The 27,620-nt window shown below is 38.5% G+C and overlaps 1 protein-coding gene across 12 annotated transcripts in view; it reads left to right on the top strand.

Annotated features, from left to right (window-relative positions):
• The first annotated feature begins 1,039 nt into the window (after nucleotides 1–1,039).
• ap3b2 (adaptor related protein complex 3 subunit beta 2) overlaps nucleotides 1,040–27,620 on the top strand; it is a 47,016-nt gene continuing 20,435 nt past the window's right edge. For 5 of the 12 annotated variants that reach the window (XM_032523900.1, XM_032523898.1, XM_032523901.1 and 2 more), the window contains exons 1-9: nucleotides 1,040–1,593; nucleotides 17,615–17,690; nucleotides 18,263–18,337; nucleotides 18,688–18,783; nucleotides 19,855–20,015; nucleotides 20,878–20,944; nucleotides 21,158–21,340; nucleotides 22,609–22,809; nucleotides 25,381–25,478. In XM_032523900.1, coding sequence (XP_032379791.1) covers nucleotides 1,481–1,593; nucleotides 17,615–17,690; nucleotides 18,263–18,337; nucleotides 18,688–18,783; nucleotides 19,855–20,015; nucleotides 20,878–20,944; nucleotides 21,158–21,340; nucleotides 22,609–22,809; nucleotides 25,381–25,478 — 1,070 coding nt within the window. In that variant the 5' untranslated portion in view covers nucleotides 1,040–1,480. Of the gene's footprint in view, nucleotides 1,594–9,742; nucleotides 9,777–17,614; nucleotides 17,691–18,262; nucleotides 18,338–18,687; nucleotides 18,784–19,854; nucleotides 20,016–20,877; nucleotides 20,945–21,157; nucleotides 21,341–22,608; nucleotides 22,810–25,380; nucleotides 25,479–27,620 lie in introns of those variants that run through there. The other 7 variants (XM_032523890.1, XM_032523893.1, XM_032523889.1 and 4 more) reach the window with 3 other exon arrangements.

Below are 27,620 nucleotides of genomic sequence, written 5' to 3'. Positions count from 1 at the left end.
ATGCTAATGAATAAAATACTTGAAATACTTGTTTCGTTTTTTATCTTTAAAAATATATGTCCGTCTCTAAAATAAATGCAGATTATAGGCAAAGCAGAGATCTGAGGACCAGGTAACCATAGTCCTCAGAAATACACCGGCATTTAGAATTCAACACAAAGAAAGCGTAAAAAAAGGACATACGGCGGAATTTCCGGCGGCAACGGGGCAATCCTGGAAGTGGAAAGTCGTGGATAGACTAGTAGTCCCACCCCTAACTTAATAATAATAAAAATGCCCCTCTGTTAAAATATAGCGTACAATTAGTATGAAATATAAAAACTTCTATTGCATGTTATGTCTAAGTGATAGATGCTCTGCATGCTTTGTGACTGAAGCTGGTGGAAGGTCATCGCATGTAGCCAGTTTCTCATCTAGGTGGCAGTAAATGAGTGAGATGCTATAGGCCATTTTTGGACTACTGCAGTTTACTACTACTAATTTACTGACATGCACATGTAAATCATTTTAGGACTAAACCAGGATTTAAATAATATTGTTATTATTATAATTGTTAATAAGAGATTAAGTTAAAGTAAATAACAATGCAAATACTTTCAAAAACCGACTTAAATAAAAGTATCAAGAGTAAAAGTACTCGTTCAGCCGTAAAATGTCCCCAGTGACTGTGAACGTGTAAGCAGCATTTTATTATAGCAGCTTGTCAATGTGGAGTTTGAACTACTTTATTTATGTAAGAAACCGCTGGTTCATTGTTTAGCAATACATTGTAGTATTTGAAAAATGGTAAGTAGAATTTGAATCCCCATTACCTTCAACAAGGTGGTTGCTACCATAGACATATATAGATTATTATTTATTTATGTATGAATAGTATTTATTAGTATTTATTATGTCTATGGTTGCTACAGTCTTCCTGGGGTCCACACAAAAAAACAATAACAATAAAAGCAAACAATTTAAGATCAAGCCGTGATAATAAAACAAAAGAAGACAAAACTAGCCAAATGAAAGCATCATAAAATTAAAGTGAATATATAAAAATAATTAATAAAAAATTAAAATAAAAAGTAGCCAACTTGAGTAATAGTTACTTTTCACCACTGTCTGTGGGTAAAAAAACAACATTTGAAATCTGGTGAAGGAATGTTAAGTGAAAGGGGGCCGGGGTTCATCCAGTTCTTGCCCTTTCTGCAGTTTCACCAGAAATCTCACCTGGAGGAAACCCACTACTTAGGCTACTTCTCTACCACTTCCGGGTTTTAGGTCTATTAACCTGTAATGCATCACGTGCCCAGAGCATCATGCCTCCCCCCTCCTCTTCCACCCATCATCCCCGTATGCACCGAGCATCTCAGAGATAACGGCCGTGTGTCGGTGCGCCTTTAAGAGCCGTGTATCCTGCTGCTCTCTCCGCTAAATCCCGGTCGCTGCTCTGTGAGGGCGAGAGAGAGAAAAAAAATAACAGAAATCCACGGCCATGTCCGCCAACTCCGCTTTCAACGACGAGAAGGGGGGCTCCTCCAGCGTCGGGGAGCCTGAATATGGTCACGACCCGGCGAGCGGAGGGATTTTCTCCTCCGACTACAAAAGGTACGGAGCCACCTGCCTCGGTGCCGCTTGACGCCGTTTTTATTGGTCATATTGGGGGGGGGGGGGGGTATACCGGTGCAGCTATGGCGGCGGAGGTGCAGTGTGAATGTGGTTTCCTGTCTGTTATGATGCGTAGAAAGTGCTCGTTGAAATGTTGAAATGCAAAATAGAAAGCCAAAAGTGAACTTGTTTGCTAGCAGCTCCGTGAGTTAATAGCGGTGTCTGCTTTTCTTATTTTCTGGTCGTGAAGGTCTCACCGTGATTTGGTAGCTCAGGCAGCAGCGACAAATGATGGTTCAGGGCCTGTGTTGACTGCTAATATATGTGCCTTCACCGGTGTGTGTTTAAAGCGTTTAAAGGTTCGGGGTGTTTGTATTTATTGTACGTTTCGTGAGGTGAGATGTAAAAGGCCCGTCAAAGAGGATAGGCCAGGCCTCAGCTCCAGCTCTTTCAGCACCACCCCTGCTGGACAGCGCGCAGAGCGGCAGACACTGATTACAGCTCGGTGTGTTCACGTCAGATACAGGAACCGGTCTATAATGACCTGAGATAGGTTACTTACAGTAGTATCAGTCGTGAGTGAAAAATAACTGATTATTAACAAGTGAGACATTGCTTAATGCTTTGTTGACTTTGTCCAATTTCTTATTAAGGGTCCCATTTATAATTATAATAATAAGTTTAAACATAAACAGTACGATAAACATTTTGTAAAAATGCAGTACAATCCAACAGAAAATTATAATAATAATTGAAGGACCAATTAAAATCATGTCTACAATTAAAACCTAAAACCCAAAGTTTAAAAACATGAGTCAAAAGCGAATTTAAACAAATGTGTCTCCAGCTGCTTTTTCAAAGCTTTAACAGAGACTGCAGAACGTAAGACAGTAGGAAGGCGTTTCACAGGTTTGGAGCCACTGCATCAAAGCAACGGTCACCTTTAGCGAGTGTGTGGGACCACCAGTAATCCTTAGTTAAGAGACCTGAGGGACCTGTTAGTAATGTACAGATGGAGCAGGTCCGAGATATAAACAGATGCCAGACCATGCAAAGCTTTATAAGGCAGTTGTGTCCTTTCTTTTCTTTTTTTAAAGCTAGGCTATGCAGTACAGTGGCTAGACAGTCACAATACTAAGAATAGGGATATTGTGTTTAGTTTGATCTTTAAATGACATAAAAAGTAAGAAATGCCAGACACAAGTTTCCACAGCCCAAAATTACTTTTTTTAAAATGCTTGTTTAATACAAACAACAATTTTTTTTTAACAACTTTTACTGAATTTTGTGAGGCTGATTATTTTGCAGATTATTTTATTTTCCATCAACTAATCGATTCATAGCTCTTAATAATAATGATAATCAAAGGTGAGCACATTACGTGACCATGCAAAAAGTGGCAGAGCAAATACTAGACATAAATAAACGTAGCTATAGTTGAGTCAGACAGAGAACCTGTTTATTATGTCTCTAAAAAGCTGTTTTAAAATATGTTTTGAAACCCACTGAAATGCTTTAACATTCATATGTTCATGTAAAGATGAATTGGTTTCTCAGGACGTGACTGCATTTCACACTTTGAGGTGTGAGCTTTTAACAGATAACCAGGTGCCAAATCATCATTGTGCTAACTACAGTTGCACTGAAACACAAAAACTACTAAATTATTAATTGGGGCAATAAGAGCAGTGCAAAAAACAAACGCACTGCATCACCAGATTTGTCATTTTGTAGTATTTGTCGTCCTGCACGGGACACATTGTTCGTCCAGGAACAGATTTCTTTTTGCACCCAGGAGAATTGTTCTCGGTATACCAGCCGAAACTTAATATTAACACAATAGCTTACCTAAAGTGACTTACAGTGAGTGAGCAAGATACGGAAAGGTGTTATCAGACATCATTTTACAAGTATTAATGATTGCTACGTTAATAGTTACATTTTGTGTACAAGTCTTATAAAACCAGGATGTTATCTTCTCTTTGCATTCTTGAGAGTAATTTGGTGGGAATGGGGCTATGCTGGTGCAGGTGAGTGGTGAAAAAGAATTCTATTAGTTTAGATAATAAATTACATTCATAGTTTTTAGGCTAACTTCTGAGATAGTAATTGGGCTGAAGGTTAAAGTCCACCCCATGTTGGACCTTTATTGGAGCAGCTTTTGCACACAAACATGTAGAAGAGAAGTTACAAACAGCTTCAGGGAAGCGTTCCTTGTGCATCCTGCGGACACCTTTACACCTTTTTCACAGCAGACATTTTGAATTGACTTCTCAATGTAGGCATCATTCATTTTATTATTTACACTGTGACATGTCAAAAATGTCTTCTGTGTCATGTAAAAGGCCCTTTGAGAAGATGGGCCCACAGGAAAGACCTCTGGACGTTGTGTATGCTTTGATAACATACTGTTTGGAAATAGTCAAATATAGTAATACATTGTACACTTTAGGACATGTAGTCACACAGTTTAATGTGATGACATACAGGATCCTATGTATCATCAACATATGTTGTCCTCCCAGGTCACAAAGATTAACACTTTTTTTTTTTACCCTTTTTTCGACATTTGACATTTTCAACGCATTATTGTTTTTTATTATTTCACGAACACCACCTTACTACCACTAGTTTTACACTACTTTTTGGAATCCATGGTCAATAACCCTCATTTGAATAGAATTATATCTAATATTTGAGTTAATAAAGCAGAAACTATGAATTATTTTCCTAATAGTTAAGATCAGAAGAACATATGTTGAGTGGATGAGTTTAGTCAGGATATTGATTTGAATCCATTTCAATTTTCACCCAAAAATTCAATGAAAGTGATCAATTGTAGTTGCAAAGAGCGTTGCGTGGAATCCATCCTTTTTTGTGGTAATTTGGTAAAAAAAGAATGCCATATTTCTGACATAGACATTTTTAAAAGGGGTCAAATTTGACCCGAGGACAACTGGAGGGTTAAAGGCCCTGCACAGCTGCACAGGTGTTTTCAATTACTCAGTATAATTAGTGTTATGGAAAAACTCAGAAACAGCACAACTCAGGATACGTGAAGAAGGTTCTGGAGACTTTGATGAATTACAAAGAAACATTTAATGAAATCTCGATCGAGGAGAATTGGGATTAAGCAGTACAGTTTAACCACGGTGTAGTGTCATGGAGTGCCATCCCAAATTATTTTCTCGAGACATATGTATCCTGCGGAAGCCGTAAAGTTTGGGTTATGTAAAGATGTCGATGGCTCCGTAACAAAGGAACTGCAAACACAGATGCTCACCCAAATGTTGTTTTGCTAGTTCAAATTCAGATTTATAATACTGTAGATTAGACAAAGCTACCTGAAACAAATGCAGCACATTATACACATTTATTTGTTTAAAATAAAGAATATTATGCATTGAATCTAAACTACTCATGAATCATGACAGCACGCTTTTCAACTTTGTTTATGTTCATGATTAGGCTAAAGGATTTTCTTTGCTTCCTGTTATTTTTTGCTCTAATTGCGTCTTTGAACAGCCACACAGTCGTGGTTATTATTATTTTTACAGTCCTATAATGCTAACACACAGGTGCAACAAATTTCATCAACGATGGCTCAGGCCTACTACGCACCCTAGTAAGTCATGCCAGAGAGCCAACATTAACAATATGAAAGCCTATAAGCTCACTCACCTAAATGTCATGCAGTCATTATTAATTACATTAACAACACCTGTGTTTTCCCTGCAATGACTAATCCGAGTGATTACAAACAAACTGTGTGAGCGAAATGCTACAGTTTGCAGTCTGGTAGAGTGATGATGTGCTAAACATGGTGAGGAAACAGGCTCCAAATCCATTTCCAAAACAGTGCATCAGTGTTTCTACGGGTCAGCTATGCACAGCCACTCGGTTAAATAAATGTAAATGTGCTATATTTATATAGTGCTTTTCCAGTCTTAACAACTGCTCAAAGCGCTTTTACATCTACAGCAGGGGTCTTCAACGTTTTCCAGGCCAAGGACCCCCAAACTGATGGCGAGATGGAGCAGGGACCCCCTAATTATATATATTGTATAAAATTGTGTTATATCAAACTGGTCCTATAGTGCCATGTGTGCATTGATGACTGAAAGACATCTTCTGCCTCCATTTATCTGTTTACTACAGTGTGTTGAATTCATGTTAATGTGTATTTAAAGACATTTCAATTAGTGGAAAAAATTGCAGAGGGGGGGGGAATATTAAAAAAAAAGTCTAATCAACCAAAACTTTTGCGACCCCCATGCAGTACCTCCGCGGACCCCCTAGGGGTCGCGGACCCCCTGATCTACAGGAAACATTCACCATTCACACACTGTGGCCGGGGCTGCCACCTGCTCATCAGATAAACATTCACACTCCGATGCGCAGCACCGGGGGCAACTTGGGGTTCAGTGTCTTGCCCAAGGACAATTGATTGCAGGGGCGGGGATCAAACCACCAACCTTCCAATTGGCAGGCAACCGCTCTACCACTGAGCCACAGCCACCCCTGATAAACAATGGTGAAGTCTGACCTCAAAGTCCACAGGAGCCAAAACACGCTTGTATTTGTCCACGGTACAGGCTTCAGTAGAACTGAATTGTAGAGTAAAAGAAATGTCTGTTACGCAGTTTGTACTCACCCACAAAGTCCTGAGTGATGAATGATGGTTGCTTCTTTCTTTTACACGTCGCTGGTGTGAATTTGATTTCACTTAACCAGTAAGAATATCATAGAAGAAAAACCCTGCTACCAACCAGTGCTGCAATAACAATTATTGTCATTGTCGATTAATCTGCAGATTACTTTCTCAATTAATCGATTAATTGTTTGATCAGTAAAAATGTTAAAATGTGGATCAGTGTTTCCGAAAGGCCAAGATGACGTCCTCAGATTTGTTCTTTTATGTCCACAACTCAAAGATATTCAGTTTCCTCTCACAGAGGAGTGAAGAAACTATTTGTATTGAAGAATTAAAGAAAAGGACTCAAACTGATTAATCGATTATCAAAACAGTTGGCGACTACTTTAATTGTTGGCAACCAATCAATGCATCTTTGCAGCTCTACTACCAACTACTGTATGCTGACTTATACTGTACTACTAAATGTATTCATATGACTCATCAGTGCCTGATGTGTTGTGAGTTATGCTGTATGCCGCCACCCTCTGTTGGATATACAGTACATACACCTCATCTTATTGTACCTGTTCTCTATGCATGCATCTCAGTTTGGGAACATGTGTATTACCATTGCTTGTAGTACTGTTTTTATTGGCCTCACTGTTGCAAGCTCCGCTGTTAAACACCACTGCTTCACCATAAATCACCAGCAGAGGGCGCTCACCGTTAATAGATAGTAAAAATTACATAATTTGTAGCTGTGACCTGTGAGTTTGGGATTTGCAGGGGGAGAGTTAGGCTTAAAGCTGTTTGGCAAATGTTTGTCATTAGTTTTAAACTACTTGTGAATAAATTCTGCCTTCATTAGTAGTCACTGATTCCAGTGTGCGCTGGGTGTCGGGGTTGTGGCCGTACCTGTGTTTGCAGAAGTTGGAGTCTCCTCGGTGAAGGTGGATTAACTGGTTTGTCTGTAAACATGACCTTTACTATTGTCTCCTTGGAAACACGGCATCCGTGAGATTTTGCTTCAGTTCAGTTCTCAAACCATATAAATCCCTCATGTGTTATTATAAACACATTTCCTCCGCGTTTAAAAGTTGTTTACAGGCCTTCAGTGGGAAATGACTATTGTAAGTTGAATAAAAGTGTTGGTCTGTGTCAGAGACTATTTCGTGGCCTGAGATTGTTTCTGTTGTGGATCTCTGCAACACAGTGTTTTCTCAAGCAATTAAATCAAATGTCAAAATTGTTTGATTTCGTACTTCACATTTGATGGCTGTCCTTCTTGACTGATGATTCAACGGCATCTGTGGGCTTTTGTTGGCTGGTTTAGTTGTTTGTTTTGTGTGACTTTTACATTTCTGTCATTACATCTCTCCATTAGCCATGCCAAAGACAACATATGTTGTTTTGGAGTTTCTTGGCCCCTCAAACTTTACAGCTGTTGGTAGGCAGATGTCCTTCCTTCACTCCTTTAGACAGAGCCAGGCTAGCGTATTTTTCCCGTTTCCAGTCTTTATGCTAAGCTAAATTAAAGGTGCTGTAAAGTGATGTTGAGTGATGTCACTTCTTGTTGACGTTCACGTGTTGACATGAGAGGGGTATCAATTATCTTGTCTAAATCTCAGCATGAACGTTTTCCAAAATGTTGGATTATTGCTTTATTAAAAAAAAAAAAAAAAACACATTCATCAGGAGTTATCCAGCTTCAGGACTTAGAAGTTTATTAATTCATGTAAGCCTTCATATATCCCTTTTACTGTTAGCCTCCTTAATTTAGAGAATGATATATCACTGCATGTTACCCAAAAGCAGACATACAAGTTTTGACAAGAGGAGAGAAAAAAATGCTTTTAAATAATAACTGGCAGCAGTCTGCAAATCATGAGAATTACGGACCTGTATCTTAGGCTCTTTTAAATAATGACTGTGACGTTTTTTTATTTAGATGGATATCATTTATCCTGAATTGAGAACAAAGAGAATAAAGACTCCCAACCTGTTAAACCATCAAATATGGAGGTGAAGGAAGACATTCTCGCTGTATTATATCCAACATTGCATCAGTTTTTACAGCATTAGAAAACACTACCCGGGTTGTCGTTACTGTCAGTGTAGTTCACTGTAATTGCTGCAGCCCCGGCGTGTATTTCCTGGTGACATCCCAGGTTAAAAATCGTATTAGTCTTTAGTAAATGTCAGCGAATCCTGACCGAGCTGTTCCAGATCACAGGGAGAGCATATGTGAATTGGGCTTCGAGGCAGTTATTTTCGTTAGGGCCAAAAAGAAATGAGTGGGAGAGGGAAAGAAAGAGAGCGAGAGAGAGAGAGAGAGAGATGTCCTCATCACGACTCTGCCAAGAAAGCTGAGTCATGTAAGATGAGGAAAAAAGGCACCTCACAGAATATTAAAAATGAATAAGACATGGACATTTTAAAGATAATGAGCAAGAGTAGTGAGGAATATTTCAAGACATATGATAACACATCAAACAGACATCAGAAAACGTTTGTTGGCAGTAAGTCGACTGAAGAAAGCTGTGATAGGGTAAGGAGTTACCGTGGTGCAAGAAGCATTAATGTGAAGAGGCGGAGCAAAGAAGACAAGTGTGAAGGGGGGGGGAGTGATAACGTGGCAAGAGATGGGAGAGGCTTTGTCATTGTAAGAGAGCTCAGAAACGTATATGTGGACATGTTGTATACACACAGGGAGGCACAGAGAGAGAAAGAGGCCGGTGCAGCAGCAGGAAGCAGCGAGAGGAGAGGCAAATAAAACTCAACGCCCCTCTCTGCCGAGCATCCATTTACTGAGCAGCTGATGTTTGCTGCTTCACTGGATGCGTACAGACTCAAAAGCGACAGAAGAGAAGAAAAAAAACTACAGTGCATTTGGTTTCTGGTGGATTTGGATTACAGCACTCAGGAGGCAAAGTATATCAACCTTGTCACCGTTGGGAAGAAGAGGCACTGGAGCACTTCTGAAGAGGCTATTTGCTTCATTTTTTTTTTAAAGAAATGTCCACATTGGATAAACTAAACCTCAGAGGGAAGGAGTAATTATAACACAGAATCTAACGTGAACTGCTGTTTGCTGCGTGAAAACTAAAAAGGAATATCTGGAGAATTTCAGAGACTCGTCCAGCTGATTAAATACCGACTGAGGAGTAGCTGAAGGAAAAACGGCAGTCTTTCAAATTCATTTACTTGGGGATTCTACAGGTTGCTCTTAAGTTTCAAACATGACCACCATGCAAAAGCTGCTGCAGCAGCTGCCGGTGAACGCAGTGAACATGGTGAAGTCGGTTCAGAGCCAGGTCCAGGGCCAGGGCCAGGAGGACAAGAGCCCCGTGCTGACCCCCGACGGCGGGCAACAGACATGGTACAGCGCCCTGCAGTCTGATGAGCTGTGCCACCTCCGATCTGGAGGTACAGGAGGAGGAGGAGGAGGAGGAGGAGGAGGAGGAGGAGGAGGAGGAGACCGCGAGGAACGAGCACCACTGGAGGAAGGTGGTGGAGGTGGTGGAAGTTTCCTATCTCAACCTTTGCGGTAGGAAAATCCAGGAGAATACAAACCTGTTTAACCTTTCACTCAACAGTTATTTCTGAATGTTATTTATTTATTTTAATGGAAATTTCAAAAATAGTTTAATAAGAGAGCAACTCCGTTGTCGCCCGGTACCCCCCAACGCTAGATATGTCTTCAGGGTTGTAAGACAATTAGTGTAATTCAATGACGTTTTATTTCCAGGATTGTTCAGGTGCCACCCGGAAATTTCGCCAGATTGTCCCTGAATTCAGCCGGGTGTCCGTCACCTTCCTCTTTCTTTGTGGTGGCATTTAAAACTCCATTTGATTTATGAGGACTATGGTTACCTGCTCCTCAGATCTCTGCAGGGTAAATCCAGACAGCTAGCTAGACTATCTGTCCAATCAGAGTTTTCTGTGCACGTCTAAAACAACCTTTGAACGTCCACATGTTCCACCAAAACAAGTTCCTTCCTGGGGCTATTTTGCAGCTTCTCCGTTTGTCAGTCCGGCGCCCAAGACGAATGTGATTGGTTTAAAAAAAACTAAATGCTAACAAACCAGAGCACGTTTTTCTCCCATCCCGGAATGCTGTGTGGACCAGCCAGACCCTCCATCGCAGCGCTGTGGAGGAAGGTCTGGCAATGCAAGACAATAAGACAATTAATAAAACAGGGAATTTTATCTGACTTGCTTTTCTATCTTGAAATACTAACTTGTTTTAGGCTTACTAAACTATTACAAATAGTGTTCTTTAGATACACTGCTAGCAACTTATAGACATATGCCACGAATGGGGTGGGGGGCATTTAACTGTTTGCCTTTCAGGGCAGATTACAAGGAGACTAATAAGAGAGCATGTCAGTACCCCCCTCCCCCTCCCCTTCCCACGGGGTAAAATAAGTCTTCCTTGTCGTAGGACAATTAACAAGACAGAAAATTAAAAGTAAATATATGTCTTTCATCAACACTTTGCTGACTTACTTTTGTATCTTGAAATACCAGATTGTTTTAGGCTTATCAAACTATTATAAATATTGTTATTTAGTTAAACTGCCTCTAACTCATTGACATATGCACCATTTGGAAAGGGGTGGCTTGTAGATTAAAGATTCACTTTAAGGGACACAAGCCCAAAAGGCTGGGGACCCCTAGTATAAAACGTAATACTTTAAAGTTAAAAAGTGTTAAGAGTGTATCAGCTTTAGGGCAACTAACAATTATTTTAATCTGCAGATTATTTACTGGATTAATTGAATAGTTGCCTGTCTATAAAATGTCATAAAAGTACTGAAAATACCCATCTCACCTCACCGAGTCCGAGATCTAATTTTAAAATGTCTTTTTTCTGACAGTCCAAAACCCAAAGACATTCAGTTTTCAATATGGGATATAAAAGCAGAAAATCCTCACATTGGAGAATCTTGAAGCAGGAAATATTTTGTATTTTTGTTTGAAAAAAATGACTCAAACAATTTGCTGAATACTTTTATGTTCTGTCCTGTTTCAGCTCCAGTCTATAGATAACTTAACTCATAACATAACTTTTAGAAACTGAGTAGACATTTGCCATTATTTTCTGACATTTAATAGACCAGGCGATTAATCGATTAACAAAGAAAATAATCGGCAGATTAATCAATAATGAAAGAATAATGGTTAGTTACAGCCCTAGATTCCATGCAAAGGCCATAGGAGCTGCTGTACTCTTTAATTACTTAGACTTCAAACCATTCAAACAAACATCAGAAGAGGTGCTCTTTGGAAATATGTTTTCTAAAAAGAGAACTATATTTACACTCCTGCATTTTATTGGGTCGTACCGATGAGAGCTTTACTGAAGGACACTTCTGGTTGGTATAAGCAGGAATATTTTACACCAAGAAAAAACAAGAAACCTTCCAAAGTCTCAGCTAAAACAGCCTGCCTATAAATGCACGCAGAAACTCCGCAATTTTTCACTTTCCTCTGATTTATGTAAATACATTTTCACATCCACTCCTTTCTAATGTTGCTGCTGTCGTGCGGAGCTCTGTTCTTGGTGAACAACATGACATTGCGTCCAAAGTTGTATCATTGAACATTGGCAGTCTACTTCTACATGGAGACTTTCCAGCTGAAGAGTCGTGCTGATCTCTTGGCTTTGGTGCCAGGTAACCCGACCGGCTGTACTCTGTTGTACCACAGCGGGTTAAATAATTCAGAGCTGTTTGTAAATTCAGCTGTTGTTCGTCAGGGACGGGACAAAATCCAGAGAAATTAGAGAACCAGTGTAGGTGTAGAGTTACTGTGGGCCCTGTGGGCATGAGCAGTGAAAAAACAGTCAGAGGGTCGTTTCTTGGGCTCAAGATGAGGTTTCATTTCTAAGATAAGTCACTGAGGTGGCATTTATAGTTGGTTAAAATATGTCATGGTCCAGCAGATAGACTGAACAGCACCTGGGGCTCCATTTACAACTTCTAACCTTTGAATTCATTGAGCCATTCAATCTTTCTGTGGCCCCAATACATTATACGCATTGGCAGATAAAATGGAGTACAAAGACGACTTTTAACCCTCATGTTGTCCTTGGGTCAAATTGACCCGTTTTCAGTTGACTCTTTATTTTTCTTTGTCAAAAAAATGGGCTGTTAAAATAAGACAAGATTAAAAATATCAAAAACCTTTAAAAAAAACACCAAAAACCTTTAAAAAAAACATTGAAAAAGTGGCAAAAATGTTGGAAAAAGCAATACTATTATTGACCATGGTTGACAGGAAGACAACACAAGGGTTAAGTATTTAAAATGGTAAAAGAGATGTGTCTTTTCTTTATAGGCTGTTAAATTGTTGTAATATTACTTTTTCCTCCATCTTTTCCTTTATTCGTAATATCATTGCTCTTTTTTTTTTAAAGCAACCTATGTGCCACTGCTACTAACACTACAGTTTTTTTACTAATAATGCATGTCCAATGTGTCTGTGGTTGCACATTGCTGATAATTCCTCTTTGACAGGTTTAATGTTTGACAGCAAATGTAATCATATTTATCATATCTATTTTCATGTCAGGTTTTAATTTACTATGTTGCTCAAGGTGGTAAATTGACACAAGCTGCAAAACAAATGTAGGCTATGGTCCGTTCTCTACTCATTTTGGACAAGTGAAAGTGCATGTTAAATTTTTTTACCTAAGTTGGCCTTAAAGCCGAAATTTGATTTCCTATTTCCTAGAATGCCCGTTGATATCTTCCAGAGAAACGATGTGTGCTTTTACATGCAGGGAAAGAGAGTGAGAGGGGGGAGCATACAAAGAACAAGGTCAGAACAAGGCCTGTTTTACATTAGATTCTTCTTCTGTATAAAGCTCAGACAGCGAAATGCAATGCCTACCATTTGATGAGATACTGTTGATTTTTAGCCCCGGTATTGGCGTGGCTCTATGGATGACAGTGTCTTTTGGTCCGGACTGAAATTTCAAGGATATTAGACGTATTGTAGTGAAATTTGCTACAGATACTCATGATGCCCAGAAGAAGAATCCCTCTAATGACTTTGGTGATCCCCTGACTTTTCCTCTCACGCCACTGTTATAAAACTTCAATGACAAGACAATCATGTTTCCCGTCAGGATGAACTGCAGATACCTCGGTAGACCCGGACGGTTTCATTTAGCAGCATCATTAGTTTATTATTTTAATTTAACCAATACTTACGGATGAATGCATGGATGAATGTACTTTATTGGTCCCCATAAAGTACATAAACACACAGTTAATTCACATATCAAGACTAGGATAGAGAAATATATATCACTATAAATAGAAAATAAACACAACTAAACTGTTCTTTTGTGTTCCGTGCTAATTAGCAAATGTTAGCGTTCTAAGATCTAAACTAGATTGTGAACATGGTAAACAATATAAATGCTCGTTAACAAGGAAATTCAAAGTTTTTCATGCTTGTCCGAATATTTACTTTGGTCAATATTTGGCAATATTTCGGAAATTCGAAAGAGAAAGGGTGAATATTTACTAAACAGTCTGTTTAGGCAAAAAGTAGATGTGATTTAAATTATGGAATCTAAAAAAAACTAATTTATTTTACTTAAACCTCACAGATACAAATGTATTAGCCAACATTTCCTTTATAAACAGCAACCTCACAACTACATTTGTCCAGTTATTCATAGGAATAAGACAAATTCCTAATAAGAAATCTGGCATGGAAATGTAAGACATATCACCACTAGCTGCTTTTTGAGATGTTTGGGTTTGACCTTTTTTTTTCTTTAACACGTTGTCCTTTTAAAAATAGAAAAAAACAACATTTCAGGTTTAACAGTTGACATTGAAGGAAGTGGACAGAGGCTGTAATGAAGAGAGTTGATAAAAATGTTGATATTTTGGCAGTCATTGCCAGAAGCCGCAACCCATCATCACGATTTCACAGGGATAAAATGAACCTTCGCTTTCTGCTGGAAATCAGCGTTAGTGTTACTCCGCCTCATGTCTAGGCTTTCAGTGCTTTGGGCAGAGTTATGTTTGCATTTTGTTAGAGTTCATTTTTTAATTGGCTTTGAGACACAGCCACATACAGTATTTGTAACCAAGAAACCAGCGCCATCTCACCGCACGCATCCAAAAATAACCCGTCACAAACAGCATTTTATAGATTCTGTCAGGTTTTAATTTGACTTTGAATGAATTTAGGTTTTGATGTGTGTGACGGGGTGAATAATATTCATGCAATGGAATTATTAACACTTTGATGCTTGCTGGAGATGAAAGCAGAACTCCTTAGCACACAGAAACACACAGACTCACACACACACAAACACACACACACACACACACACACACACACACACACACACACACACACGTTAAACTTGGGTCGTGATAGATAAAGTGTGTTATGCAGCTTCCTTACAGATTGCAAGGCCACCATTCACTGCTATCACCAAGTATACCTTAAAAGCCGCCCACTCAAACTGAAGAATGATGTGAAAATGTCAGCTGGATTAAATAGTTTGGAAAGTCATTTGTAGTTTTAGTTTCAATTTGTTTGAAGTACATGGGGTTTTCACTGCATTTAGAACAAAATTGAAATCCACTCAATCAGAATGGGCAGTTAGAGAATGAACAGTACATTTGAGTAAACTCAAGATCAGAGTGAGAACATGTACTCTATAAGTTCCATAATCTTATGAATTTGTTATTTTAGTCATTTATGAATATACCAAAATACCATGTGAACACATGGTGATGCTATCCGCACCAAAACCAGCCTGTTCTTTCTGCCACTACTAAATTTGTTTGTGTGAAATATCCTCCTAATAACAGACAAAAAAAAACTAAACTTTTTGGCAGAGGTAGTAGCCTAATAAGCGTATTTATATAATATAGAACCCAGAGTCTGAATTGCATTGTATCCTCCACGTAACACCTGTTGTATATCGGTGTGACTGGCGTGAAACCGAGCATAGAGTCCCAGGTGTTTCCACAGCTCAGCACCACAGATCTTCAGTCAGATGCAACAAGGACAGTGCAGGATGGCAGGAAATCACTTAACTTCCCTTTATTGCATCATTTGTTGCCTTAGAAACTAGTTGGGGGAAATGTGCAGCTCTGCACCAATTTAATCGGCTCACCCACCACAAACCTTAAACCCGCCCAGTTTAATATTTGACTCTTTCAGTTAGTATACATTTCCTAATTTGGTAGATTTAAAGTGCTCCTATTATGCTCATTTTCAGGTACATAATTGTATTTAGAGGTTGTACTAGAATAGATTTATGTGGTTTTAATTTTTAGAAAACACCATATATTTGTTGTGTTGCACATTGCTGTGTCTCCTCTTTTCACCCTGTGTGTTGAGCTCTCTGTTTTAGCTACATCTCACTTGTGTACCTTTTTTTACCCTTTGTCTACCACTTTAACAAGCTGTACTTCAGTGTAACTGATTCTCATTAAAATTATTTAATATTTTCGGGGCAGTGCTTCGATGTTATCTTAGAGGCACAATTTCTATACATGGTCATTATACAGTTGTTATAAATCGAGTGGTTGATCGTTGATTAAACACATTATGGGTGTATACTGTACCAAAACCTGAATGTTTAATCAAAAACAATGTTGCTCTAAAGTCAGTGTCATTCTTCTGTTGGTTACAAAATGTAACAATATAAAATGTTTAGAAAAGTCCAAGGTTTCCATGACCTAGAAAAAGAAGAAGTAATTGTTGTCTTCTGTTACTTGACAAAAGAAAGTAGGAAAACAGAACTCATCGATCAGTGTTTCAACATTTAATTAGACGGGCGGGTTTATCTTGGCAGCTGTAGCACTGATCCTGTCTGCACTGTTGCTGTTTGCAGGTCCCTTCCTGGCAGGTTTTGTAGGAACTGTCAGTTGTTTTTGTGTGTTTGTGTTGCAGCAAGGTGGAGATGTTGGCACACAGTACATCCCCTCAAATCCATTCAAAAGATTCTGATTCTCATGTCAGGGAGGACGGATGACAGTTCTAGTAACCTTATGTAGATAGAAATGACAGCTGTCTTCATAAAATGGGAAAACAACAACAACAACATATTTTTTCTGATACCTTACTTTGAGAAATGACATTTTTCGCCAACTTTTTCCAGTCCAGACTGACATATCTTTATTTATCAATATCTATATTTCTTCTGTATCTCTATAACTATTGGATAGATTAAATAAAATAAGACAGATATTCATAGTAGGGCTGCACAGTATATCCTTTTATTGTCATCACAATATCAACTGTCACAATAACCATATTGCGAGAGGCTGCGACATATCGCAAAAGACACTCGGAGAATCGTTGTGTGTTAACTGACAGGAAATGTTGGTAAAAAACATTCTTTATTTAGTGGTGCCTTTTATATTCAATTCAATGTTCAATTTCCTCAATAAAAGAATATTGTTAATGATTTTCTTTTACATAAATTTAACAAGCAATTTGTTGTATTTTAGCAGAATACTGAAAGCAGCAAAAATGCAAAACTGAGCACACTTTATTATCTGTTTAGTTATCGCAGGTCATATCATTTTTTCAATATTGCAGATTGTATATTTTCCACATATTGTGCAGTCCTACTTTACGGTAACCAGAGGATGAATCCTAATAACTTTAATGATGTCCTTAGTTGTCATCTGGTGCCAACAGCAGGTCGAAATTTTAATTTGTCTAATACTTTGTTAAAAAACCCAAGCCTGCAAAACTACAATACCATAATAGCATTCCCATAACCCTTTGTGTTTATAAACCATTATATGCTTAATTATATAGCACATTACCAAAAGCAGGTAATCAGTTATGGATGATGACAGCTGCTCCTCAACTCAGGTGATTCAGACGATTCTGACAATTAATTTGATCAAATGGCAGAATATACAAACAGTGTGTTCCTCAAAGATATTCTGTATACGATAATGTAAAAGAAGAAGTAGAAATACATTAGAAAAGGGAGCTGGAACATGGACATGTTTTACATGTGTGCTGGATGAAGGATCTGACATCTTCTGATAGAGAAATGTTTATTCCCCCATTCCTGCTAAAATATCTATAATTTCTCTGAGAAGTCAACATGTTTGATGAATAATGGCATTTTCCAATTACACCTTCTTCAATGGGGCTCAAAGGTTTTGCAACTGCATTTCACACTATGAATAGTATAGGGTCTGGGTCACTCTTGCAGACTTGAACATTGAATGGAAATCATAAAACAGGTCTGTGTTTCTTGTTTGAGGCCTCGATAATCAGAGTAATTTTCTGTTATGTGTGCGGCTAACAGAATAGCAAAGCAGGATAAGAAAAAAAAAAGCTGTGAGATAATTTTCTGTGTTTTTCTTCCCTCAGACATGATGACTTGAAGGAGATGCTTGATAGCAACAAAGACTCCCTGAAGCTGGAGGCAATGAAGCGGATCGTTGCTGTGAGTATAAATAATGTTTGCTTTGGGATTTCACTGATCAGCAGGTATGGCTGCACGTCGAGTGAAAGGACAAAGGCATGGAAAGTTTTGAGAGAAAACGTCACATGTGCAACTCAACATGCATCATTTTTAATGAATTCAGACAACTGTTAAGGCGCAAAGCTTGTTCTCTGTTCCAGACTTGATTTCATAATTTTGATGGTAAAGATGCTGCCATGAGAGATGCGGATATAAACTAAAACTGTACTGTACTGTAATTAAGATCCTTAATATTTAATATCCTTCATCTGTAAGAAGAATGCAGTTTTGAATGATTTAAGTAAAGTGGTAAGAGATATAAACTCCGCAGTCAGCTGTTACATAGTCAACATATTCAAAATTCATAATCTGAAGCTCCACGCACCTCTTCATTCAGCATCCCTGCAGGACTGGGAAGATGGAAGGAAAGGCAAAGCATGAAAAGGGGTTGAAATGAACTCAAAAATAAAAAAAGTTGCACCATCTCTACAAATAATTTGAAAATGTCACCTTGTGAAATCCTCACTGCTGATTTTGTTTGCTTTTCCCTGCAGATGATCGCCCGCGGCAAAAACACATCAGATCTCTTCCCTGCTGTGGTGAAAAATGTGGCCTGTAAAAACATTGAGGTTTGTTATGAAGCTATTATATTATGTATGATGTATCATTTGCTCCTTTTATGTGTAGTGTTATGTAGTAGAAAAAGTTTCTTTCTGCGTTTAGTCTTTTTTTAAATTATTATTCCTTATTTTGCTTGCTTGTAATGTGTGCATCATCTTATCATATTTTTTAAAAACCCGTGGGGTTTGGCTTTATCTCACCTGAACAAAACTGCAATTTTTCCTCCTCTCCTCTTTTTATGGTTTTATCACTTTGATTTATCTCAGTGAAAATAATTGAACTAATCTTCATAATATGAATTCAATCTGTTTTTTTTCATCTGCCTTTTTTTCTTTTACCGTACGTCTCCTCTCTATAGGTAAAGAAACTGGTCTATGTTTACTTGGTGCGTTATGCCGAGGAGCAGCAGGATCTTGCTCTGCTCTCCATTTCCACCTTTCAGCGAGGGTTGAAGGTACAGCAGCTTTCATAAGTAACACTTCATTCAGATTTGGACTTTTTGACAACAGAAAGAAACATATTCATCAATATTCTACGTGGTTCTAATGTTATGATGAAAATACAGATTTACTGTATGTTTTTGCAATTGTAACAACTTGGCACTATGGACGGCAATGTTAATGTATCAGTCGGTCCTGACTAAAATATCTGAACAAATATTGGACATATTGCCTTAAAAACTGACATTTATGGTTTCCAAAAGATGAATCCTTCTGACTTTAGGGATCTTCTGACTTTTCCTCTAGCGCTGCCCTTAGGGTTGACATTTATCATTTTGAGTGTAATATCTGGATAACTATTAGACGGATTGCAGTGAAATTTGCTACAGATTATCAAGACAAATACTTGATCTCTTAAGTTTTCATCTAGCGCCGCAAGCAGGTCAAGATGTGTCAAATGTGTTTTTTTATGACCAAATACCTTCCAAACTAATGGTATTCCCATCAGCCTCAGTGCTGGGCTGTGTTTAGCGTAATTTAGCGTGCTTACAGGCTAAACTAAGATTGATAAGCATGTTAAACATCAAACCTACTAGGCATCAGAATGTTAACACTGTCCCTGTGAGCATGTTAGCATTTAGCTCAAAGCACAGCTGTACCTTACACATTTCTGTAAACTCTTGGCCATATGAACTAGAGCTGGGCGATATGGAGAAAGTCAAATATCACAATATTTTTGACCAAATACATGGATGTTGATATCGCGTTAATTTTGTAGGATGAATATTGGTGCTTTCCCAAAATATTAACACAATGAGAGTTCTAATAGATAATCACTGGGGATACAATGACTAAGTGGGTAAAGGCAAATTCTGTAATAAAACAGCTGGTAAGTCTGGTAAGTTCAGCTAAGGATATCACTTCACTGTAGTGCAGCCTTCAAAACCAGGAAAAGACAACACTTCATATCACGATATCCAAAATTTAAGATCATAGCTAGCCTAATATATTGATGTCCATATAATAACCCTGTCAACCAACGACAGAAAGATTGCTTATGAAATTCTTGCTCTGTGTTTCTGCAGGATCCGAATCAGCTGATCAGAGCCAGCGCTCTGCGAGTCCTCTCAAGCATCCGAGTCACCATCATTGTCCCTATAATGATGTTGGCCATCAAAGAAGCTGCTTCAGATATGTCTCCATACGTCAGGAAGACGGCCGCTCACGCAATTCCTAAACTCTACAGGTGACCTGAGACTTTTTTCAGTACCCAGGCCCTTGATTCCCTGTTTTGAGTGTAAAGACAGTATGGTGAACTTTAGATTATTTCACTCATTAATACATATAGGAAGATGCCTTCTAGTTAGATTAGATTAGATTAAATAATACTTTATTCATCCCACAAGGGGAAATTCCCTTGGAACAGCAGTAGTATTTACACAGCAAAAAGCAGACAAACACCAGAAAAACAACAGATAATGCGCAAAAAGTACTGAATGAATGTAAAGTGGCATTATATAAAAAGTATTTTAAAGTAAAGTAAGTGAGGTGGCCATAGTACGAAAAATATTGCAATGTACAGTAAGTAAGTGACGTGAAATTAAATTGAATAGGATCATATGTAATTAAATAATATAGCAAAAGTAAGTAACCATGATATAAATTATATTGAAGTGTGACCATAATATAAATAATATTACAAAAGTAAATACTCAGAATGGAAAAATATAAATATGTACAGATGTACATAAATCTATTTACAGATATATATGTACAGATATACATAAATTGCATAATTACAAACATAGGCTTTATATCAAGGATTAACAGAAGCATAAATGATACATTTGTAGAGAGAAATCTGTTTTTGAGGCTGCTGAATATGAGAGGGTTCTGATCCCCAGTTTAAGAACAACTAGGCTAAGATCAAATGTTGTTATGACTTAATGTCATTGTGAAATTAAAGCCTTTTAATGGCAGTAAAAGATACACCCATTATTGCTCTGGCAATCTTTGGTTTTATTCTCAACAGTATGAGAACAAATTATCGGTAACTCTTTGTCCAGCAGTTTCATGCATTTGATAGATTGTATTATCTCTGCTTCCAGTTTGGATCCAGAACAGAAGGACCAGCTGATTGAAGTCATAGAGAAACTCCTTGCTGACAAAACTACGGTGGGGTTTTGCACCAGTGATTTTTTTTTTTAAGTGCACTCATTCTCCACCTTGCAGTCTTTGCATAAGCTGTGGGCTGTAGTCATTTTCACTTGCTGTTTGTTAAATTGTTCAAGTTAAGTTGTCATTTGAGAATGCATGGATTGTATTTCTGTGTACTCTTCTGATATTTAAGAACATTATCCTAACATCCCCACCTGTGGTGTGCTGTAGTTGGTGGCAGGAAGTGTTGTTATGGCTTTTGAGGAGGTGTGTCCGGAACGCATTGACCTGATCCACAAGAACTACAGGAAGTTGTGTAACCTTCTGATCGACGTAGAGGAGTGGGGGCAGGTCGTCATCATCAACATGCTGACCCGCTATGCCAGGACCCAGTTCCTCAACCCAAACATGAACGTGAGTAAGACTCAGAGGACGTGCAGTCCCTAAAAGTGATCGCAAAGTGTAACTTCTGCACACTAAGCTGTATTTGTTCATTATGTGACTCATTTCAGGCTTCTTAGCTTAACTACAGTAGCATCTAGGGCAACAACTAGCAATCAGTCATATTTTTTAAAAGTAATTTAGTATATAATAATAATAATAATAATAATAAATTGAATTTGTATAGCGCTTTTCCCAGGCTCAAAGTCGCTTAACAGAGTAAAATGACAGGAAATAGTGAAAAATGCTCATCACAATTTTTGCTATTTTTGCCTGACTCACAGTCAGAACAAAACATGTTATATAATTTTTAATATGTAATATTTCTATAACTAAACTGAAAAAAAACTTTTATATTTGTGAAGCTGGAACAAGTGTGTAATTTTCTTTAAACAATCAATCACAGTTTATCTTGACACAAATTGACAAGTGACAAAAAGTCAACCAAAATTGTCTTTTTGTCAACTGACCAATTGATTAATTAGATAATTGTTCCAGCACTACAAGCAATTGTTGACACATAAAGCTTTTACACTCTCTATGCACTTTGCTATTGTTTGCACAGCCATATTTACTGTTTTACTACCATTTGTAATATGTATTTTTCAATGAGCTCAATCACCTAAAGGACTACAGTACATACTGTAATTGTTTAATTCCTTGTTGCATTTTACTGAAGTCCTTGCAAACTTACAAAACATAAAAAAGTAAATTTACTCCTTGTGGGTCATCACCAATGACTCATTTGCATACTGTAGAAACAGGATTTGGGGAGATTACTGTGTTTAGGTGGATGTATTGAAATAATAGACTTTGTTCTGTCATTGTGATTGTGCAGAGGTTCAAATTGAAACCATCCTATCATTGTTTTCCTCTTTCACCGCTGCCAACATGATGATTTGGTTTCTCCGTTTTTATCAGTTTGTCAGACCCACCTGTCGACATATTTTCTCAAAAGCAATTAGCTACAAATTGAGACATTTTCACATTCACGCTGTGATGAAAATTGCCATTGTTATTGTGGTAATTTCCAATGCATGTCGTGACAAATGTGGTGGTACAGCCATTTTAAACTCTCCATGTTTGTCTATAACATAAATATTTAAGTGCAAATTACCATCTAGTGACTTCTAGAGTAATTTTCATTTTACCCAGCCAATAACTACTTTCCATGCAAGAGAGATTTCTGTTTTGGTCTGTTAGTTCCCCAACACACTGCTTAATCCCCACCGTCTCTGCAGGAGTCCCTGCTGGAGGAGGGAAGTGACAAGACCTTCTACGGCTCGGATGAAGATGAGGAGGAGGAGGAGGAGGAGGAGGAGGAGAAAGATAAGAAGGCAGAAGCTCCTGCCATGGCCAAGAGGAAGCCGTACGTCATGGATCCAGACCACCGGCTGCTGCTGAGAAACACCAAGCCGCTCCTGCAGAGCCGCAATGCAGCTGTGAGGCCGCTGCACTTTTTTTTAACACACAACTTACATTAGTATAACAGCCCATTAACTCTCCTCTTGAGTCAGTTGCCATGGTAGATCCTAATTGTTTTCCCTACAACATTATTCCACACTGAGCAGCAGGTCGTGTTGTGAGTAGTTGCGGTCTCATATGCACGACCTTGGTTCATGTTAAAAAGCAGCTGAAGTGCCTTTGAGCACTTAATCAGAGCTGACCTCTCACTCTGAATTGGACAATCTCCCAAAGGAAATGAACAAAGTATCACACATTACTGCTGCTGTGGTCACCTTGGAACGCCTGTTTGTTCCATGTTAAATGTTATGAAAATGCCCGTTGCACATTATATTGCCTTTGTTCTGCTGGAGTCGAACTGCGTGCTTTAAGGATCAACCCCGTTCCTCAGGCAGCAAATGTGTTTCCTTATCTTGCATGTAGCATAGCAGACAATCAGTGAGGTCTAAAATTGCACTTTATGCAGCTTATTGTTTTGCACCTATTGAGTAATTCATAAATGGTTTCCCCTGCGTCAATGTCAGAAGTTAAGTTGTTGTGGCCCTGTTTAAAGCTCTTATTTTCCCATATACATGTGCTTCTTAATGGGGAATTGAGAGTAAGCATCAACCACTACACATACTCCCTAAAGCAGCTATGGCCAATATTGTTATATTGACATAACAGGAAATGGCAATGTGGGTAAAAAACAGTGTGAAAGGGTTTGCTCGTACTGATGAATCTACAGTGAAGTACAGTGGTGTAGTCTATGTGATACACAGGTATACACAGTTTACCCACTACGAAAACTCCAGGATTTTTATATACCTACTTAAAAATTCCCAATGTCACACAGCTACATACTTTCCATTATAGTTTTGATATCTTTTGAATTGTCATCTATGTTTTACTTTCTTCACATAGGCTAAATAAAGGTATTACCACTGTAAATTGGTGCATTAAAGTGTATCCAAATACAAGAAATGAAGTTATTGATGCTCAAAACTTCCATGGGTGAGGACACCTAGACCCCCCACTATGATGTCGCCCCCTCCCCCGAAGGCAGACTCTGGCCAATATCCAGTATATATACAGTACATGATACCCACAAAAATACATTAGAATACACCACTGGAGAAGTATCACACTCAGCCTTACAGTGCTTTATAGTGAGTGGCAGCCCATTGATTTGCTGTCTGGCCCACAACTTCTGTTACTGTTCTGGTTCACTCTCACCGCTCTGATGGTCTTGTTTTCGGTAGCAGCAGACAGCTATTTTAGTGAAAAAGCTGTAAAAACAACACTGTACACTACCTGCTCAGTACCAAACAGCAGACAGACACAGTTACTAACCAGCTGGTGAACATAGTGGAGCGTTTAGCAGCTAAAGAGCCAGATATTTCCCTCAGGAGATAGTAGAGACCAAAACGAAGCTAAAAGAAAGTGAATATTGAACTTGCGTTTGCCAGGTGGACACAAACACAATTTCAAATGAAAGATAATGTTGCTCCGTAATGGTTGTGGTCAATGTTGTGTGTGCCACCCAAGACGATTAATTAGATGATTAGTTTAAAGAAATACAAACACCCCAGAGCGTTTTTCCCCCATCCCAGAATGATAAGTCAGTGCAGTCTCCAGTGCTGACACAGCAGTGACACAAATACTTAAGTGAACTCTGCAACTCCCCTCAGCTCTGCAGAGAGTTTTAGGGTCTTCCAGCTTACTGTTTTGATTTTATGGCCCAAAACTTTACTGTTCTGTTTCCCTTTCAATACATTGTAATATGCTGATTGAGAGCTTAAAAGACCTAAAAATAACACAACAAACTTTAATAACTCAGTTTATTATTAGTCTTCTCACTTTTAGTCAAAACAGTATTTGATTGTGTTCTTTCATGGGTATTCAACAGAATAAATAAATAACTCCTACACACTTCACATTTGCAACATACTGCAGCGTACAGTGCTCATATCATGCTTGTTGGCATTTTTCCTTTCCTTAATTGTTCTATATATCTTTTTTGTGCATGTGATAGGCGTCCAAAGTGAAAAAGCCCAAAGTCCACCCCAAAGGCACTTACCATCTCCAACAGAAAACAGTGTTCACAAACTTTTCCAAACAGCTGACAAACATGCGTCACTTTGTAACACACGTTATAATGCTTGCCTAGCTGCTAGTATGGTGCGCCCTCATACTCTGCTTCTGATTAGCTAGCAGTGCTGACCTAGGTACTGCATGTGCGATTCCCAACAGAAGTGATAGGCCTCACTCTGTAGCTAAAACAGAGAGCTCAACACACAGGGTGAAAAGAGGAGCTGCAGCAATGTGCAGTACAACAGAAATATGCTGTATTTTGAAAATTAAACCATGTAAAACTATTCTGATTTAACCTTTAAATACAATTATGAATCTGAAAATGGGCATGGGAGTGTTGCTTTGAAATTAACGAAATTAATGACTTCTCATTGGAGTACAAAGTACAATATAGTACATGTAACTGTGTTTTATATGGTGAGATTGTATCACTGGTGAAGATTTACCTTTCCCTCTGTTGTCTCTTCTTGTTCTAGGTGGTGATGGCTGTGGCTCAGTTGTATTTCCATCTGGCCCCTAAAGCAGAAGTAGGGGTGATTGCCAAGGCCCTGGTCCGTCTCCTGAGGAGCCACAGGTGAGCTGTACTGTCTGTATTTTTAAATAAATTATCTATTTTAATTGCTATACCAAAGATTTTAGCAGCAGCACATTTCAAAATGAATGTTATTGTGGCTGAGAATGGAGCTAACGTTAAAAATACTAAGAGCTGTGTTTATGAATGTCACTTTAAAAAGAGCAAAAAATATACAGATGTGACGAAACAATAATAGCCATGAAACTCAGCAAAGTGGACAACTATATGAGAACAGAGAAAAATGACAAGTAATGGTAGTAAAATAAATCTTTTCAGCCCTGAAGCAGGAAGTGAAATTAAACAGGGAACTCTGTGAGTCTGAGGTAAAAATGAGGGCATAAACCATAGAGAGTGATGACGGCACAAAGGTGGCCTCTTGGCTGTAAGTCCTGCAGACTGCCAGATTCTTATTGAACAAGTGCTCTTGTGGGTCTGAGTTTGCTGTAATGGGATCATCATTCAGCCACATTTCTCTGTGGGGGGTCTGTCAGAACTCTGTTGCACCGTACGATACGTTTGATTAGGGCCTTATTTATATGGAGTCTCAGCTTTATTTGCAAACACACCGGTTTTCTTACTTCAAAGAATAATGCCTTGAAGTTTAACAAGAAATATAGTCAAATTTTTAAAACCATTTTATTGGTCTCGTTTATGAATGACACCATCTACTAAGATACCCAAATGGAGATGTCCTGATGATCACACAGCCAGGAGAAGAGGTGTAGTAGTAGTAGTAGTAGTAGTAGTAGAAGTAATAGTAGTAGTATTAGTAGATAACTTTATTGTACCAGTGGGTCATTTGGATTTGCGGCACAGTCGCAGGGCACTTCATGACAGGACATCAGACAAATGATACAAACAAATAGTCCCTCCATCAGACACCGACAGACATGAACATGAAACATACATCACACCCTACAATACACTACACTATACACCCATGGATTGGTATGACCAGGCCAGCTGGACATCTAGCTTATTTTGACTGATTTAAGACTTTTATGGCTTGTGGTGCAAAAGAGAATTTGGATCTGTTCTTGGTTAGAAGGGGTGGGCAGAAACGACGCCTAGACGGCAGAAATTTAAAAATAAGATGTCAGGGGATGTGTGTAGACACATACAATGGTATTGGCCTTTCTCACCAGTTTATCTTTGTAAATGTGTTTTCCTGATTGTCTTTTTCTGTGACTCAGTGACATTTCCAAACCAGCATGTAATACAGCAAGTTAAAACACTTTCAATAAAAGCAGTTTAGAACACTTGGAGCATTTTTTTATTGGCATTAAAAACAAGCAGTTTCTTTAAAAAGTACATTATTTGCTGTGTCTTAGTGTGCAAAGATCAATACATGAGTCCTATTTGATCTTGTTGTCCAGTACAATGCCAAGGTATTTGTAGTTTGTACTGGCCCATGGCCCATGATCTACCTCCCTATCCTCTAGCAGACTCAGTAGAGCTGTGTCATCTGCATATTTATTAAAGTACCTGTTTTGTAAAGTGCTAGCACATGAATTTGTGTATTAAACAAATAGTAAAAAAGATAAAAACACATCCTTGTGGAGAGCCTGTGGATGTTGTCATTGTATGAGACAGAAATGAGCCCACTCTGACCCGCTGGACTCTATTTGTAAGGAAGTCCATGATCCACTGGCTAAAATGTCTGCAAGAATCTTAGGTTGCATGGTGTTAAAAGCAAATGAAGAGTCCACAAATAGAATCTTAGCATGAGTCTTAGCATGGTTTCTCGAGATGAATGTACAAAAGGTGCATTAATGTCAAAATTGTGTCATCCACCCCACTGAAGGCTTGATAAGCAAATTACAGGGGGTCTATAATATGGTGGGTTTGGAATACAATGTATCTCTTTACCAGACGCTCCAGGCACTACATGACCAACGCAATAGGGCGGAAGTCATTGGACTCTATGGGTCTTGGCGGTTTTGGCACGATTACAATTGTAGATGTTTTCCACAGGATAGGGACTTTACAGAGGTTAAGAGAGGTTAAGAGAGGTGTTGAAAATGTCAGTGAACACAGTGTAATCAGGCAGACAAAGTGAAAACACTTGTTTTGGGTTTACCAAGGGTCTGTATAGGGCATTTGAAATAAAAATAATTTACAAACTAAAATTGGTATTGATGC

The sequence above is a fragment of the Etheostoma spectabile genome, chromosome 8 (assembly GCF_008692095.1).
Source record: "Etheostoma spectabile isolate EspeVRDwgs_2016 chromosome 8, UIUC_Espe_1.0, whole genome shotgun sequence".
In the NCBI taxonomy this organism is placed as follows: domain Eukaryota; kingdom Metazoa; phylum Chordata; class Actinopteri; order Perciformes; family Percidae; genus Etheostoma; species Etheostoma spectabile.
This window is presented reverse-complemented; position numbering and strand designations above follow the sequence as displayed.